The sequence below is a fragment of the Cavia porcellus genome, unplaced genomic scaffold, assembly GCF_034190915.1.
Source record: "Cavia porcellus strain 051 isolate PalLab524CR breed Dunkin Hartley unplaced genomic scaffold, mCavPor4.1 scaffold_14, whole genome shotgun sequence".
NCBI lineage: Eukaryota > Metazoa > Chordata > Mammalia > Rodentia > Caviidae > Cavia > Cavia porcellus.
Window position 1 is genome coordinate 40,510,964 of NW_026947497.1, and position 19,153 is coordinate 40,530,116.

General features: G+C 38.2%; 1 protein-coding gene across 5 annotated transcripts in view; it reads right to left on the bottom strand.

Moving 5' to 3' along the window:
- Il15 (interleukin 15) overlaps positions 1 to 5,261 on the bottom strand; it is a 77,117-nt gene extending 71,856 nt beyond the window's left edge. The window contains exon 1 of one of the 5 annotated variants that reach the window (XM_063260502.1): positions 4,547 to 5,261. Coding sequence is in view for 2 of the 5 variants with exons in the window: in XM_013160046.3 (XP_013015500.1) it covers positions 3,133 to 3,143 (11 nt within the window). In the remaining 3 variants the exon portion in view is untranslated. Of the gene's footprint in view, positions 1 to 1,497; positions 2,032 to 3,132; positions 4,009 to 4,067; positions 4,254 to 4,546 lie in introns of those variants that run through there. The other 4 variants (XM_013160048.3, XM_013160049.3, XM_013160046.3 and 1 more) reach the window with 4 other exon arrangements.
- Positions 5,262 to 19,153: the final 13,892 nt, after the last annotated feature.

The following is a 19,153-nucleotide window of genomic DNA, read 5'->3' on the forward strand; positions in this document are numbered from 1 at the left end:
CCTATTTCTTTCTTCAGTACTGAATAACTTTTTATATGAGAAACCCAAATTGCAAAGAGCAGAATGAAAGATAATGGGAAGTAAGGAAATCAATCTTTCTCAGATGGAAAGAGGATCAAGAGATGAAGGAAATGGGAGGGAAGTAAAGGAAAGGGGAGGATAAAGTTAAGATGTGTTGTGCACATGAACCAACTCCACGTGAGGCATGTAAGCAGGATGTACTGCAGACATGGACTCATAAAAATTTGAAGTGTTTTAAAATGGGTATCATTCCTAACACACAGCAAAGTGATACATAACATTATATCACCCCAAATGAGGGCCAGCACCTATTTCATGGCAAAAATATGGGCATTTTAGTTTTTGTTATACTGGACACCTGACTTGCCCCAGAAAGGAAAGCATGAGATTCAAGAAAAGAAAAGACACAGAGAGAATTAACTTTGAAATCAAAATAAATCTCAGCAGAGCATCTTGCTAGGAAGCCCTGATCCAAATGAAGTTCTGCATGCAGGAATCTTTTTTTCTTCTTCTTTTTAATGCTCAAGATTGAGGGTCTAAGAGACAGCTCAACAACACAAGCACCTGCCTACCAAGCGTGAGTTCTGAGTTTGATGCCTGGTACATACACTCATACTCTCTCACACACACACACACACACACACACACAGAGATTAAAACAGAATGGTTCTTAGACTTCAACAAGGTCATGCAGATGAAAACCTAGCATGGTTCCTGAAACAGCACTGTAGTATTTCCTGTAACTTTTGGATTCATATTAGGTTCCTCCAAGAATGATACTGTTAATAACAATAATTTGTACTTTGTTTCTCTTTCAAGATTTCTTGGTTGCTTCTGTCTTCTTATTCATTATAGTCTTGAAACAAAATTTAAAATCCCTTCTATCTTTCCCAAGCTGTTCACCAGTGATATATGCTATGTATGCATACCTATGTGCATATATGCACACACAAGCACATATAAGTTCTCAGATAAGACACATACATATATGAAGTATAGAAATATACTTAATAATTACTGAGCTTTCCCAGAAAATTATTAGTTAATTAAACTCTACTACTCATTAAATCAGCAAATTCTTTCTCAGCACTGGTATAGAGTTCTCCATCAACCAGTTCAATAGAATAGCTGCAAGCGTGTAAGCAATGTTCAGTCTCAATATGCTTATGCAATTCCTGTTATGACTGTAAATAAGCCTAAGAGCTAAAAAACTGAAGTTGAGCAAGAGCACGAAGCCAGCTTCTTGCCAATGGTACCACCATGGAGCCTTGTGAAAAAGGGGGTGGGGGACTCCTAAATAGTTAACTGCAGTGGCAATGTGATACTGAGTCTGCCCCTGTGATCGCTCCAAGATTCCTGACAGTCTACTCTGGTAGACAGATATAGACACCCGAAGGTGTGATTAAAAAATGTTTACATTCTTACAAATATTGCAGTGAAAGACATAATATCATTAACGCCCCTCAGAAGACTCACCTTCCCATGGAGCACTTTTACCCTATTGCTCTGAAGACTTCCTAAACCAGTTCTGGAAGTCTTCTTTTATGAGTGTCTTTAGTTACTCTGTGATGTCCTGCATTGACTTAAAATGTTTATCACGCATGCTCATTTTGACTTGCAAACACAGCCAAAAGTGACATGGGAGGTGCCATGAGTGGGGTAGATGAGGACACGCTGGAATGTGTGCAGCCCGCCTCCCTTCCCTTTGCATGGCATTCAGCAGCAATGTTCACCATACACCATAAAAACACTCATGAAATGAGACCGCCTGCAATTGTTTCTGACAGTGGCACGTCTAATGGGATACGTATGTTTGCACAAGAGGAAATATTTTCGAAATCAATTAATGGCAACGTGTCATTTAGAGGTAATAATGTCTTAAAAGTTAAACATTTACTGTACATTTTGATCACTCCCATGTACAGCTCAATCCAAATTTGCATATTATTTGCCAATCAAACAGTAGAAACTGATGCAAATAACACAAATGCTTTGATACATAGACCATAAAAGAAATTTTCAAAGGAACCAAACACATACAGATATGAATGTGAATGTTATTTGATTATAAACATAACCCTTAAGTATACAATTAATAATGTCTGTTATATAAATACCATAGAAGCATTACTTTAAAGCCAAACATTTTAGCATTTTAACATTGCCTCAAAATGAAATTATGGTCACTATCAAATTATAGAAAATATTTCAGTGGGAATAAAATCATCTTTTAGAAATACCAAAAACCAGTAATCTTAGCCTGTCTAAATTCGAGCCCTAGTTGTACCTACTTTCTAACTCTATGATCTTAGGGAAGGTATTTAACTACTATATAAATGAACTTCCTCAGCTGTAAAACCCAATCCCTATCACACGTTTATTTTGGTGATTTTTTGAACTGCACACTGAAAACAATGTCTGGTATATAAGAATCTAATAGAAGTTGGTAATTATTCACATTATCTGAAGATAGTGTCATCCACATCATCATTAAATGACCTACAGGAGAATAGTTACATAACAAACAAAACAGCTGAAAACTCCAGGAGATATGGGGAGTAAAGGACAATTTTCTAAGTTTTAAAAAATTTAACTGTATAGGTTATCGATGTATTAAATGAAGTAATTCAGAGCTCCTTTTACAGCCTTCTTGAAATCCATGAGAGGTAGCAAACCTGAGATGAAGAAATCCAAGGTTTAAAACCTCCAATTTCCAAACTCTATTTCAATAAACTTGAAATTGTTTCTCTCTACTCTGCACAGCTGATAAATATATTTCATTGATAAACATTGTAGCTGGGAAAATAGTTGTTGACATTTGCTACATTGATTGCAGAGATTAAAGCAAAACACTATCATTTAAAAAGCAGAACTATAGTTGCTTATCAGGTTCTAGCATTGCCACTACAAGGCATCAGAAAGCTGTGACCTGAAAAGTACCAGAATAGTTCACCTATCAGAAGCTGGGAGCCTGTAGTCAATTAACTCTTTTTCGTCATTGTTGCAAGACTGATAATACAACAAGAGAAGTCTTTCTAATTGAAACTCTGATAGAACAAAACCCAAACAAACAAATAATTGACATGACAGCGAGACACAGTCACAACCAACCTTAAGAACATACTGATGCTTCTTCAGGGAAAACTTCAGCTTCTTCCTCACTTAAAAAATCTAAAATAGCTATTGCTTTGTCCTCCGTTCTTTATATATCTTGGTGCTCCTTCTGTTATGTCCCCTCCGTCTATCATGTCCACTAATCTGCTTAAGACAATGACAGGGGCTTAAATTTTGACGTGATTTGCTTCTTGATGATGTCAACAGACCCAAGAGATCTGTCCACTTTACAACCTCTGGACAGCAAGATGCAATAACCCCTGTGGTCTTTCTACTGTCTCTCTAACACTAACACAAAAATTCAGCCAAGTCTGTAACAATGTAACACTGTAACACAGTAACACTGTAATCTGTAACACTAAATATCTGAGGGTCACCACCACTTGCAAGGAGGGCCATATCAGTATCATAATATTAGAACGTAGGTTTTCCAAAATCTATTGGAAAATAGCTGGCCATAATCGCTTTGCTTCCAGTTCCACTTTCTGACTCACCCTGTTTAAGCATCTATTTTAGTCATCTTTCAACAGTTAGTTTTCCTTACAAGTATTTTGAAGCTTCTTTAATTTGAAATACATGGAATTACATAAATTAGATCCAAGTGCACTGTAACTTTTACAATATGCAATCGCAACAACACTTGAAGAAATTAACTGGATTTTCTTTTAAAACCCCGCTGAGTAAGAACTTTGTATCAATACAAGTTGCCTGCATTTCTTCCAAGCGGCTCAGGCGTTCCACAGAACCGCCTGTCTAGGAGGAAGCGCCTTGTGCGGACCCAGGCCTGCTTGCCAAGCCCTGGCCATTCTTCACATGTCTCCTCCTAGAAAACCTGTCCTGATTAGAGAAGGCAGGAATTGGATTTTGCAAAAGCAGCAGCTACAGCCAGTTTCAGAGAGCACAAGGAGGAAGCAAGCGGGGAGCTGCGGTACCTTTCTTGACTTTTTCTGAACTTGACAAAGTTCAAAACTCAGTGCTCTCGGGACCACCAGACCGCGTCTTCCTGGAAACTCGCGTGGCGGGGGCAGCGGGGCGCACCTCGCGTCGCTCCCCGTCCGACACCCGTGTTGCAGCCGAGGAGCGCGGGTCCCCAAGCGCTGGGAGCGCCGAGAGCGCAGCGCACGGGAGACGCGCGCGTCGGGGGCGCAGGAGGACCTGCAAGCTGCGCCCGCAGGACAAGCCAGAGGATGCGGCAGAGAGGCCACGAGCGAAATAAAGGGTGGGGGGGGTGACAAAAAAAAAAAAAAAAAAAAAAACCTCTGCACGTAGCGCAATCAAAAAATGAAGTCCTGGTCAAGAGGGCGGGACGGCCTGGGCGGGGGCTGGGGAAGGAAAAGGGGTGAGTAGAAGCCGAGTCGGGAGGGGCCTGGGCGTGAGCATTCGGGGAAATTTCCAGCGCTCGGAGAACTACCTGCACCCCCAGCTCCGAGCAGAGGAGTGGAGCCCCAACCTCCATAGAGTCCGGCAGCCAGCGCCAGCCGCCCGGGGGCCGGGGCTTCCGCAGAGAGCGGTCAGCGGGGATCCCCGCCCCGCCCCCCACCCCCGGGAGTCCCAACCCCCGAGAAAAGAAAAGTGAAAGAGAAAGAGCGGGACAGAGGCGAAGGTAAACACCTCGCGAACCCGGGGGAGGGGAAGACCGCGCGCTCCAGTGTCCCCAGCACCTTCTGACCTTGGGGCACAGAACCTGAAGGGCGAGAAAGCAAGTCAGGAGGGCCAGCCCTGCCTGGCTGGGGGACAGCCAAAGGCCAACGGCCTCGCCTCGCCGCCACTTCCCGAGACACCTGCGAAGAACTCGCAAGAAGTGGGAAGGACAGTGACCCAGAGACCCTTTCCACCGGGTGGCACCGCCTGGGAGCCTTCCCCAGAGAAGCCTGGATAAAGGCGCGGAGGTGCCCAGAGGAGAGGAGAAAGGATGTGGAATCAAGATGGGCCACCGCTGCAGACCAGCACGTCCCAGCTCACTGGCTGGAAGAAGGAAGTTTCTCGGTTCTTGTAAGACATCTCTGTGACTGGTTTGTCCAAAGCAGTTGACAAGGACAGTGCTCTTGCAGGATATGAGCCTCTCTGGGGTACTTTTCCAGGCTGAGACCCAGGCAACTGTGACACATGCACATGGCCCTGTTTGGTGGGACCCCGAGATGTATGTTCAAGGTGGAAGACAGGACTGAGTTTTTGACAGTGATCTGCACACTCGCTGGTCACGCTCAGCGGCCAAAGCCTCCTGTCTGGTTTTGAAAGCACCTGGGAAAATCTGGCGGGAATGTGACTCACTGAAAACCCCGAGGGAGCCAGTGGACGGTGCTTTCCAAAACTTTTGCATCGAGGCACAGACAAAGCAACCAGAATCCTTGGAGCTTAAACTCCTGTTCTCGATGGGTATTATTACATAAGTAGGATCAAAAATAAAACAAAAACTTGTAGTTGTTCAATACCAAGTATCCATTAGATTGCACATGGAATTATTTTTTGTATGAGATTTTGAGTTTGTTTTCATACATATAACCTGTCCTTGGTGGCTTTATATTTGAAATTACAACGGGTTGATATTTTAGGATAATTACTTCAAATTGTAGTTAGAAACAACAAAATAAAGACAGTGCAAACCATTCAAAATTTCACTATAGTTGGAAGTCATACTCAGAGACACGAAGAAATCGTTCTTTGCCATCCATAAAAAGGTAATGCTGAATTTTCAGTTCCTAACGCCAAGGGATTTTCAGCCACTGAGATCTTCGCACAATAGTTGGGCTGAGGCTCGGATGTGCAGAATGAGCATGTCTTATGAGAAGTGGCCTTCCGCTGGGTCCGAGTCCGTCTCAGGCACAGCAGCAGTGGAAGAACGAAAGCACCAGAGTGCGTGAAGACAGATCAGGGCAAACAGACCTGAGGCATGAGCCCCTTCCTGCACCACTGCAGAGCTTCCTGGACTCCTGCAAGGTAATTCTTCTCTCCCTCCTTTGGCCTCGTTATGAATGGTGCCATGTGTTCTGCAACTGGTGCAGGAAGTAGATGTCCAGACAGTGAGACTTCACGGGCCACACTCCACACCATCCGGCAGAATCTCATGTTGCTGCTGCTGAAGGACGCATCACCTCCCATGCTCTGCTCCTCTGGTTCTGTGCAGGAGCTCTACAGAAAGCTGCTCATAGCCAAAGCTCACTAGTAGGTGGGCTTCAGCCCTGCTGGCTTCCCAAACGACTGAGGGGCATCACTGTCTGATGGCAATATTTTTAAGAGGTTGCAGCCACCTCAGTGAATTAAACCTCCTGAGCGCTATGAGACTGAGGAGAAGGATCTTTGCAGGCTGAGCTTGGGAGAATAACCGAAGTGTAAGAATAATAAAATGGGCCCGTAATTATTGATTCAGCCTCTAATGTAGTATGTTCTGGAACAATGCATTTGATGATGTATAAAGTATTTAGTCAGATTAGGGAGGTTAACATAAAGCGCCATAAAGAGAAATGGAAAATTATTATAACCACCAGATATGCTTTGCTCTACTACTTGCCTCCCAAATATGTAGGTCGAATTTGTTTTCTTAATTACAGAGCAAAAAAAAAAAAACAAAAGGAATTTATGAATTAGTTATGAGTGCCTGGAATTCCATGAAGTTAGGTTTGCAGCATCATCTGTTTTTGTGGCATTACACTCAAACAGAGAACTCAAATATATGCAATTTGTGTTTTCAGTTCCCACAGGCTGTTTGGCAATATACTAAAAATTATTCACACCAATGAGCAAGTAAATTCCACTGCATAAATTAAAAGCAAAGATGAAGATTGATGAAATAATTTGAAATTGCCTTAAGATGACTAATAAAACTGTAATGCCTGAAGCAGTAAAAATTAACTAAACCTCACAGAAGTGTCCATAAAAATCTCAAAGAATAATCAATAAAATCATAGTTTAACATATTTTTAATGTCTGATTTTTTCAAAAACAATGCCAGTTGAACATCTGACCTTTAATAAATTACTAATAAATGCTTTCTTTCGTTTTTTAAGACTTCTACTTTGGCAGGAGTTAAGTGTTAGCTCATCTGTTTCAGAGTTCAAAGTCCAGGACTGTGGCCTTGTTTACTGGCTTCTTAAGATTAAATCATAAGCCAGGACTAAATTGATCTTCTGGTCTTTGGAAAATATAAGCTGCCCAGGATCTCTTTGCTTTCTGTTTTAGATAAAGTGTGCTTGAAGTGCATGCAGTCTTCTTTTTTCCTGATGCTCCTGGAAACAGAGGAATGTATTTGCTCTGAAAGATTGCTTAAGATTTCAAAAGTTTCTGCAGTTGCTACTTATTCAGAGGTGCATCAAAGTTAGCTTTTATTTCTGTAGTTTTTACACTGCCTTCCTAATGCGATGCTAAGCACAAATTTTTTATCATTTTTATTTTGATTGTACACATTTACAGGGCAACACTGAGCTACATGAAGTATGAAAGCAATGTAAGCACACGTTAATTCATTCAATATTCACAGAGGTGTTCTGAGAGATGAGCTATGGTTATACCCATTTTATGAATGGAGAAACCAAAGCCTATGGAGATGCTTCTTTTTATTTCTTCTCTGTGATACTGGGAGAAGAGCGATGTTTTTACCTGCCTCAGGTCACATGGCCACTGACTGAGCCAAGGAGGAGTTGAACTCAAGTAGTCTGGCATGAGCACAAACAGCTGTGTTTCTGCTCCCTCTAAATTGTATGCACACACTGCTGCTTCTTACACAAAGGATTCTTAGGAAAGAAGCCTTTGTATGCTTCAGTTTGATTTTAATCCCCACCATCCAGGAAACACATCAAATGAGTGGAATTTCTGCTTCTACATCTCCTTGTGTTCTGCAGTGTAGCTATGCTATGTATTGAAGCCAGCCTGCTAATGGGCTGTCTGAATAAAGTAACTGGCAGAGCTCCATTGCAAGTTGGAAACAGCAAATCCAGCAATGGACCTGGTGAGGCTCTTGACTAAAGAAGAGTGATTTTATTTAAGCTCGGTGTCTGAGTACATCCCATGATAAAGAAGGGGAAGACAACTGGTTTCAAGCTGGAGATGACTTACAAACAGTGATAACATATTTAATTTTAAAATACATATACTCTTAAATGCATAGGTACTAATAAGAGGGAGAAGGGATTTTTAAAAGAATGAGGGAGACATTTAAGGGCTAACTATGCTATTCTAAAGAGACTTTTAAAGTTGACCTTATCAATTAAAATCTAGTTGAAAAAATTATCATACTTAGTTTATAACATGAGAATATGCTGTAGACATGCTCATTATAAACTAATTTTGTTGGTACTTATTTCAATGACAAATTCTAAAAAGGAATTTTGTGTTTCAATTATATAGCTTGGAGCACACACATATATCTCTAATTAGTTTTGTGACTAAATTTACCCAATTTTTTACAATACATAACTTTAACAAGAGAATGTAAGCTAAAGTATCAAAGTCATATCTATGTCAATAGTAAAAGTTGAACCGATACTAGTTTTGACCCTGTGGCTCACAGTTATTAGACTTTCAATAAAAATGGAATTGGGGCTGGGGATTTAGTTCAGTGGCATAAGCACCTGCCTTGCAAGTACCTGGTCATGAGTTCAATCCCTGTTACCGATTTAAAAAAAAAATCAATAAAAAATTGAATTATTTCAGTTCCAAATTCTTTCCTAGAATCAAAATTTGAAAGATCATAGATGGTGTATATGTAAACATATACATTTATATACATATTACATACTCATATATGCTAATATATGCAAGTGTATGTAATACATATATGTAATAGTTCTTTGAAAATATCAGGAGATAATTCAATAGTTTATATGGTTTCATTATGCTGTTTATACATGTATTGAATCCTATATTCATATCTACTGACTTCTTAATCTTTCTTCAAAGTATTTTATCCAAATCAGATTCTGAAGCATAGCACTCTATCATATATCAGTGCTATCAATAGAAAATTCTAAATAATGATTAAAATATCATTAGTATTTTATGTAGGAAATATTGTGGTAATTGTTGTGTAGGAAATTACCCTGGTGTATTGGTAGCTTCTAGTTACTATAGTAGATATTGTCTTGGTTTATATCTGTGTCCCCCAGGCTTCATGAGTTTGCATTGTTCATTTATGATGGTTCCTTGTGTAGCGCTTGGATTGATGGTGTTAGCACTACACTCACTTAGGGATGGAGCCAGGATGTGATGTAATGGCAGGAAAAAGGTGTGTCTTGCCCTCTTTGCTGGTTCTGGTTTGCTGTTTGCAGTCACCATGAACTGTAGCCCAGCCATGCCTGCCTGCCTTGGAGCCAACTGAGTGTGGACTGAAACCTCCAAAAACTGTAAGAAATAAATCTTTCCTTTCCCAACTTGGGCTTCAGGTATTTTGTCTCAGCAACGAGTAAAAAGTAACTAAGATAGAATTTGGTTCCAAGAGTGGGGTCGTTTGCTGTGACTATATCTGACCATGTTTTTCAAGAGGCTTTGGAAATGGCTTGTGGGTGGAGTTTGAAAAGGTTTAGACATGTCACCTGGATGCATAGAGCTGGAGCACTTAGGCTGTTCTGTAGAGGAGATACTGGCCAGAGTTCAAGAGATCAAAAGGCTGATAAAAAGCCTCGTGGTAAAGACCAGGCTTGGGAGGTTTCTGCTGGGAAGAAGGACTGCATTGGTCATTGGACTCCACATGATGTGTGTTATGGCTTGGCAGAAAGTTTGTCTGCATTTTGCTCCTGCCCAGAGACTTTGCCTGAGACTCAGACAAACAGCAATGGACTGATTAATCTTGAAAAACAAATTAAAAAGCAATTGAAAGTTGAGGCTGCAGCATGGCTATTGTTGGCGGCTTTTAGGGAGCTTTATTTTTCGAATCAAGAGCAAAGAGCCCAGCAGGATAATTTCCAATACTGTGAGGTTGCCCAGAAGGAAAATTCCAGGAAGGCTGTGGATTGTAAAGACAGAGTTGAGATTTTGATTCCTAAAGAGAAACAGAGAGATAAGAAAGATGGCCCCAGGGCATCCCAGGAAGGGGATTCCCACCCTGTGCAGCCTCACTGCAAAGGTGAAATAATTTGCTCAGAGGGAAAAGCTGCAGAGCGCCATGTTCCAGAATGGTGACAGCGGCCACATGAGGTTCCAGAATGGCAGCAACATAGAGAAGCTTTTTCTCACGATCAGGTAAACAGAGCCCTGTGAGCCAGGCAACTGACCACTACAGCCAAGAGAGAGAAAAGCCTGGCTACTGCTCCAGCTAGCAGCAAACCTTGGTGGCATCCACAAGGTGCTGATTTTAGGTGCAAGGAAAATGCACAAATTCTGAAGGTGAGACGACTTCCACCTCAATTGCAAAGGGCCTGGCAGGCCAAGCAGTGTGCCCCTGAGAGGGCAATTTGTGAAGATATAAGGGTAAAGCCAAAGGTGCAGTGGAGCCCCAGAAGTTTGGAAAAGCCAAGAATGTGGATGATCCAAGGGAAGCTACAAAAAGCAAGCAGAGAAGATTTAAGAGAAAAGCTGTGGGAGCTGAAATCCCTGGAAGTGCCATGGGGGTAGAATAACCCAAGCCTTTTGGAGCTTGCAACCAGATTGTTTCAGATGCTGAGCTTGAAACTCTAGGACTTAATGTTCTGTCCTGCTGGATGTTGGACTTGCTTTGTTTCCAATGCTTTATATTTCCCTGTTTGTAACTTTTGGAATGGTAATGTTTATCTTGTGCCTTTGCATTTCAGAAATGTTTAACCTTCTTTCATTTGTACAGGGGCTTACAGTTAAGATTTTGCCATAGATCTTGGAGGAGACTTGGGACTAAGACTGTTCAGCAATGCTGAAACTTAGGACTTTAGCAACTCTTGGAGGTGGACTAAATGTTTTTTGTATAAAGGATGTACATGAGTCCTGGGGGTCAGGGGTGGAATGTCATGGTTTATGTCTGTGTCCCCCAGGCCTCATGAGTTCGCATTGTTCATTTATGATGGTTCCTTGTATAGTGCTTGGATTGATGGTGTTAGTGCTACATCCACTTAGGGGTGGAGCCAGGATGTGATGTAATGGCAGGAAAAAGGTGTGTCTTGCCCTCTTTGCAGGTTCCTGCTTGCTGTTTGCAGCCGCCATGAACTGTGGCCCAGCCATGCCCACCTGCCTTGGAGCCAACTGAGTTTGGACTAAAACCTCCAAAAACTGTAAGAAATAAACCTTTCCTTTCCCAACTTGGGCTTCAGGTAATTTGTCTCAGCAACGAGTAAAAAATAACTAAGACAGATGTCTTAGAATATAAAGGCTTAGCAAACAAATAATGTGGTGAAGTGAAAGAGAAGAGATGAGGCACTAAGGTAACACAGATAAGGTGGGCTGTAAACATGTGAAAAGACCTTGCTCTCCAAATCTTAGACAGTGCAAGTTCCTATAGGACCTCTCTCCACCTCCTCCCACATCAGTCATCTCTGCTAGTACTGTGCTGGTGAGGACTGAAGTTGAAGATGGGGCACGGGGATGAAGTTATCAAGACACATGCTTGCTCCATCAGAGAGACACAGATGCAAAACTGCACTTTTCAGATATCCTCCTGGACAACTGTGGGTACCAGATACCTTTCATGGACATAGACCACGTAAAGTTAAAATGGGGTGATACTGGACACCTATGACAAAAGCCAATTTAAAGATGATGTGTAAGAATATGCCCTGGCAAGTGTGTGACTATAACTAGGACACTAATCCTTTCTTTCCTTGTGATTCTGGTTTGTTCCAGCACATTGTTGTAGTTTAGATCCTAAATATCCATCCACCCTCCAAATGCTCATTGGAGACTTATTCCCAAGCTTGACCTTACTGATAGGTGGGGGAAATTTTGAAGGTGAAGCCTAGTGGGAGATCTCTGCATCAGAGCTGTGACCTCGAAGGGAATATCAGGACCCAAGCCCTTTTTCTGGTCTTTCACATCTTGACCATGAAGTAAATAGTTTTGCTGTGAAATATGATTGCATCATTGCCACTCCCATTAAAAGTTCCCACTACTCCCACTGGTTCTATCCAATCATGAATAGAAAGCTCCAAAACCATGGCCCAAAGTAAAACTTTTCTCTATATAATTTGAGTATAGAGGCAGAAAACTAACATACACATATTTCCTTTATTGTATCTATATTTACCACATCTGATTTCTAACTTGCCATTCATTTAATCCATTTAATGAGATCTTTTATGCTTCAGAAGCTACTGATTTATGCCTTGCCCATATTTGACATACAGACATTTGCCTGTGTCTTAAAGCTACTGACATTCATACATTCTGTGATTAATAGTTCATAGTTTTATCCAAACAGTTTTCTTGTCATCAATTAAATATTCTCTGATATATCAAAGTTATTTTATAGTATTTCTTTGTGATCATTTATTTATTTAAGGCTTATATGATACATGTTTGTATTTTTTTCTGCATCAAACAATGTTCTCAGCCAAAGAATTCCTGACATGTAAAATCATTACTGCTCTGGTTCTGAAATGATATCTTTCATATTTATGTCATTCTCTCACATAAGAATTATTCTAGAAGCTCAGCTTCATTTGTGAAATGAAGTCAAATCTGCTATATTCTTATAAAGAGAGAATTGATAAATTGATTGATAGCAAAATATATTGTGATGTATAAATTATTACAAATTTACAGTAAAAGATATATTGCCATTAAGCTCCTTTAAAATACTCCTTCTTCCCTTGAACATACTCATCCCATCATTCTTGCCACTTTCTGAAGCAGTTCTGGAAGCCCTCCTTCATGAGTGTCTTTACCAGGTGTGATAAAAAATAACAATGAATTGTGTGGCTGAGTGCCATTAAACAGAAAGGCAAGCTCCTAAAAAATGTTAGTGTGTCCACATTCACCTTATTTGCCAGATCTGGCACTGTGAACTCTTAGCTCTTCTCCAAAGTCAAAATGACCATAAAAGATAAACATTTTGAATTGATTCAGGACATAGAGGCAGCCAGAGCAGCTCAGCTAAAGGTATTTATGAAAGTAGATTCTGAAAACTTCTCCAGAAAGCATTAAGAATAATGAGATGAGTGAGTTCAAAGTGAGAGGGAGTATTTGAAGGGAATAAACGGTAATGTGTCTATTATGGTAATAGGTTTTTAAATTTAAACATTCACTACTTATTTCAATCATACTTTGTATATTCATTGATACACTTTTGAGACTTTTTTAAATAAAAAATAAAATCTCAAAACAATAGGATAGTAACAACAGTTAATATACTGTATATTGTTATCTTCAAAGTAGTTCATCAGAGAACAAGATGTAGACATGAAAAATTGTCCAAGGGGCTGGAGATTTAGCTCAGTGGCATAAGCGCCTGCCTTGCAAGCAGGCAGTCGTGAGTTCGATCCCTGGTACCGATAAAAAAATGAAAAAGACAAAAAAAAAAAAAAAGAAAAATAGTCCAAATAATATTAGCACAAACTTTCATTTTGGATGAACTAAGAGAAACTAATAGTACAATTATCTTAACTAGCTTGTATTTTTTTCTTTTCCATTCTTTCTTTTCTCCTTTCATTTTGGATAGTTTCTTTCCATTTCAAAATATCTGTTATACATTTTAGACATTATTTACTTTTTCAGCCTCTCATATCAGGGAGACAATAAGATATTCACACATCTGAATCTGATTTAGTTCATCTATGATTGTGGTCTCAAGTTTCATCCATTTACCTATAAAGATCTCAAGTTTATCCTTCTTTATCACTGAGTTTATGACTCTATTGTATAAAAAGACTACTTTTTTGTTGATTCCTCAATTGATGGACATTTGGGTTGTTGTCAAGATTTAGCTATTACAAATTGTGCTGTTAAAAACATGAGTGCACATATATCATTATAGCATGAGGTTTTTAATTCTTCCAGGAAGATAATCAGAAGAAAAATAGGTGGGTCAAATGGGACCTCTATTCCTAGTTTTTGAGGAATCTCCACACTGATTTCCACAGTGTTATACCAGTCCACATTCCCACCAGCAATGGAGAAGGATTCTTTTATCCTCACAGCCCCTCCAGCATTTGTTATTGGTTGGTTTGTTGCTAATAGTCATTCTTTCTGGAATGACAAGGCATCTCAGTGTTGTTTTAATTTACATCACTCAAATAGCCAATTATGTTAAAGATTTTTTATATATTTATTTGCTATTCATATTTGTTCATCTGAGAAGTGCTTATTTTTGGATGGGGTCTTTGAATTTGGAGGGGGGGTCCTAAGTTTTTTTTTCAATTCTTTATATGTTCTACACATAATAAGTCTTTGGAGAGACAACTGGCTATAATTTTTTTCTATTCTGTGGGATGTCTTTTAACTCTGTTACTGATTTCTTTTTTTTGTGCAAATCTTTTTAATAAGATGAGCTCTCAGTTGTCCATTCTTTGTAGTATTTCCTATGCAATGTGGATTTTGTCCATGAAGTCTTTTACCTGCCCTTTATATTCCATTCCTTTTGCCCTAGATATAATCAAGAAGAGTATTTTACATGTTTCCAAGTTGCTTTCAGACAATTTTCTAAGTAAGGAGCTTCTGAATAGACCACAAGAGAAAGAAGAAATCACAGAAGAAAACAAAACATTTAGAAATGAATAGTAATTGAAAAATGTTGAATTTTAATGATGTACCTAATACAGTTCTTAGAAATTTATGGATACAATTCATATTTTACAAATAAAAAGATATAAACCAGTAGAATAAGCATTTTCACTAAAGAAACAGGAAAAAGAAAAACATCAATAATAGAAAAAATTAAAAATGAAAACAGCTTAACTAGAAGATAGAATGAATGAAAAGACATTTACATCACTAGTTTTATTGATTAAGAAAAAAGAAGGAAAATACAAATTCCTAAAGACAATATTCAGGTCACCATCATTAATGCATCACTACATAAAAAATAGGGAATGTTAAATTTTATGACCATAAATTTAAAAACTTAGAAGAAAGGAACAAATTCCCTAAAAATCACATTACAAAAACTGATCCCAAAAACAGGTTATCTAAATTAATCTATAAATTTTATAGAAATAAATTTGTAATTAAACTCTTCACAGTGAAAACTTGAGGAAAAATATTACCAATCTTAAAAGAGACTCTTTAGGAAAACAATACAGCAATAAGCGCTTTCCAACTCATTACATGAAGTCAAGAACTATCCTGTGAAAGCCAAATGAAGATACTATTTCTTGAGCATTGCATAAAATTGACAAAATATCAGCAAAACTAATCCAAAGATGTATTTGATAAAAACAGGAACTAACAGTGATCACCCCCATGAATGCAAGGCTGACTCAACATTTGAAGGCTAACCAATGAAATCTACAATGTTAGTTGAATAAAACAGCAACACCTTTGGCAAAATTCAGTATTCAACCAGGATAAAATGTCTTCTAAAAATAGAAGGCAGCATTGTCAACCCAATCATGGGCACCTACAAAGAAGTCTGCAGTTAATACCTCACTTCCTAATGAAATATGACTGCTTTATTCCTAAAGTCAGTTGTAAACTAAGATGCCTGCTCTTATCACTACTATTCAACTAATACTGAAAATCCCAGAACATGCAGATTAAAAGATTAAACTGTCTTTATTTCCAGGCAATAGGTTTCTGAAGGAGAAGTTATCAAAATAATTCCTAGAAGTATAACTTAGCAGAAGTATAATTTATATGCAAAATATAAATTATAATTTTTACATAGAAACTGTTAATAATTATAAATTAAAATGTTTGTAAAATACAATTTACAATAGCATCCAACGTAAAATACTTAATATACCTAGTAACACATACTTTTAAAACTACAAAATACTGCTAAAACTAGACCTAGATCAGAGGTTGGCAAACTATACCCTGCTGCCTGTGACCCATCTTTTTTTTTGAGACTGAGCTATGCTTATACATAATTGTAGCTGCTTTTTCTGTTGAACAAAGACCATTTACTAAAACTTAAAATATTTACTGTCTTACCCTTTTTGCCAAACTCTCATCGAAATGCTTGGAGAAACACCATGTTCATGAGTTGGAAAATTCAACATTGTTAAAGTTATGTTTCAAAAGTTCATCCTAAACATATCTATAGACTAAATGCAATTCCAAAAGGCTCTCTTTTTTTTTTTTTTTTTTAATCCACAGCAGGGATCGAACTCACGACCACACACTTGCAAGGCAGGCACTTATGCTGCTGACCTAAATCCCCAACCCCCCAAAAGGCTTTCTTATATAACTTGATAACTGGTTCTAAAATTTGAATGAAACTCAAAGGACCTAGTAAAAACAGAACAATTTGGAAAAACAATGAAGTTGACGGACCTACACTATCAGATGTCGAGGCTCGATACACAGCTATACTAAAAGAATGCTGGTGCCCTGAGGTTGAAATAATGGCATAAAATAGAAAATTCAAAAATAAATCTACAGTTATTAAGTCATTTGACACTTGTACTGAGGTGAGTGAATGAAAGAATAATCTTTTCAACAAACAAGGTAGGAACATCTGGGTATTTTAGAGGAAAAATAATTTATTTTCTCTAATTCACATGAAATTTAAAATTGGTTCATAGACATTAATGCAAAAGTGATAAAACTCATAAATAAAAGCATAGGAGACAATCTTCAAAATCTTGGGGTAGACAAAGATTTCTTGGAAAGAATACAAAAAGTAGTAACCATGAAAGAAAATGTTATGTACTTAAATTGTATCAATAAATGAACTATTTTTTGTTAAGCTGAAAATGACTACCAACATATTAAAAGTTCTGAAGTATTCTGCAATTTAAAAAGTCCCAGTTTGTGGACAAATTTAAAACATTTTAAACCATTCGATCAGGATCTTTGCTCTTGATTCTCAACATAAATCTAGCCAAAATCCCCCTACAGTTTCTTACACAACTTGATAAGCTGGTTCTAAAATTTAAACGCAAGCCCAAACTTCCTCAACAATAGACTGCCTTGAAATTTTTTCTAACACATTAACTGGTCCACCACCTTTAATCTTAGTCTTAGGCAGTCTCTGGATACAAAAAAATGCAGACCAATTTTCTACCAAGGCAAAGCACACATAATCTATAGTCCAATAACCAATGCAGTCTTCCTGGTCTTCAACAGCAGAATTTCCATCAGCCTTCTGATCTTCTGAGATCTGACCAGAATCTCCCAGCAAGTACGGCCTAGGGATTTCCAGACTTTATTAGTCAGCATCTGCAAACCTTTCCAAACTTCTTCCACAAACCCATCCCAAAGGTTCCTGAACCACATAATCAGGTATAGTCACAGCAACTTCCCTACTTCTCTGGTACCAAATTCTGTGTTACTTACTTTTCTCATTGCTAAGCAAAATATACATTACTCAAAGTTAAGTGAGGAAAGATTTATTTGGCTCAGAGCTGGTAGATGTTTCAATCCATAATCAGCTGGCTCCAAAGCAAGGTGGCATGGCATAGAAGAAACAGTTCACAGTGGGCAGAAGCTAGCAAAGCAAGAAAGGAAGAGACCACATCTCTTTCTATCCCTATATGTTATACAGGTACTTAGGGCAGGTAGCACTCACAACCTTAATGCTGGTGCCCTCGTTCCTAGCACTGCACCATGAATCAATCCAGCATAACACACACTGGATCCTGACTCTGTAAAAGTCCCATCTATGATTGCATAATCATAGGTGGTGATATCTAGACACAGGCCATAACACTTTTATTGATTAGTGTTAGAAGTCCAAATCAAAGCACTTAGGAAGAAAAAAAGAGCATCAAAAGGGAAAGGGAAAAAGTCAAATTGTTACTGTCTTTGTATGTTGAGACTGTATATATAGAAAACTCCAAAGACTACATCAAAAACATCTTAAAGCTAATAATTACATTAAATTCAGTGAACTTTCAGGAAACACAACCAACATACAAAAATCATAATATGACGATAGTTAACTCTTTGAAATAGAAAATAACAAAACAACCCGTTTACAATAGCCACAAAATGAAAAATACCTAGAAAAAAATCTTAAATTGGATGACTTCCACAATAAAAATGTAAATCATTAAGGAGAGAAACTGAAGAAGTCATAAAGAAATAGAAAAAAAAAAAACACCTAGGTTCATGGATTAGAATACTTTTACAGTGTTGACACCATCCAAAGTGACCTACAAACTCATTACACACCCTATCAAAAATACCAGTACTAATCTTACATATCTAAAAATGTCATATTAAAATTTGTATGGCACCACCAAAACAAAATCAAAATCAGAAAAAATCAAAGCAATCTTAAGTAAAAACCATAAAACTGGACCATAGTTTGATAGATACGTGAAAAATGTTCATTATTACTAATCAGGAAAACACAATGAGGTGTGACCTCAGGCCAATAAGAATAGAAATTTTCAGAAAGACAAAAGATGAAAATTTTGGATAAGGATGTAAACAAAAAGGAATACTGGCACATTTTTGGTGCTGTTATAAATTAGGATAAACAACTTGAAAAACAATATAGAAGTTTGAAAACTTAAAATAGAAATACCATGTGATCCCATAATCCTTCTCGTGGGTATTTATTATGAGAAAATTGTCAGTCTATCCAAGAGACATCATCAGTCTGTATTCATTGCAGCACTATTTTCATGACTCAAGAAATGCAAAAAACCTGTATCTACCTATTAACTGATGAATGAATTAAAAATGTGGCATATAACACAGTGGAATACTAGTTAACCACAAAAAGAATGAAATCTGGTTATTTGTAACACTAGGTGGGAAGAGACATCATGACATGAAATAAAAGAAGCCTGGAAAACATAAATAAACATTGTACAAACTCCTGCATATGTGACATTTTAAAAGGTGATCTCAGAAGTTGAAAAAAACATAGTGATTACCAGAGGCTGACTAGAGTAGTGGGAAGGATGGATAGGAAAAGATTGATCAATGTATCCTAAGTTATATGGAAGAAACCTCTGGTGAATTTCTGCTGGACTATTACATGAAAAGATGACTACAGATAATGATGATGTACTGG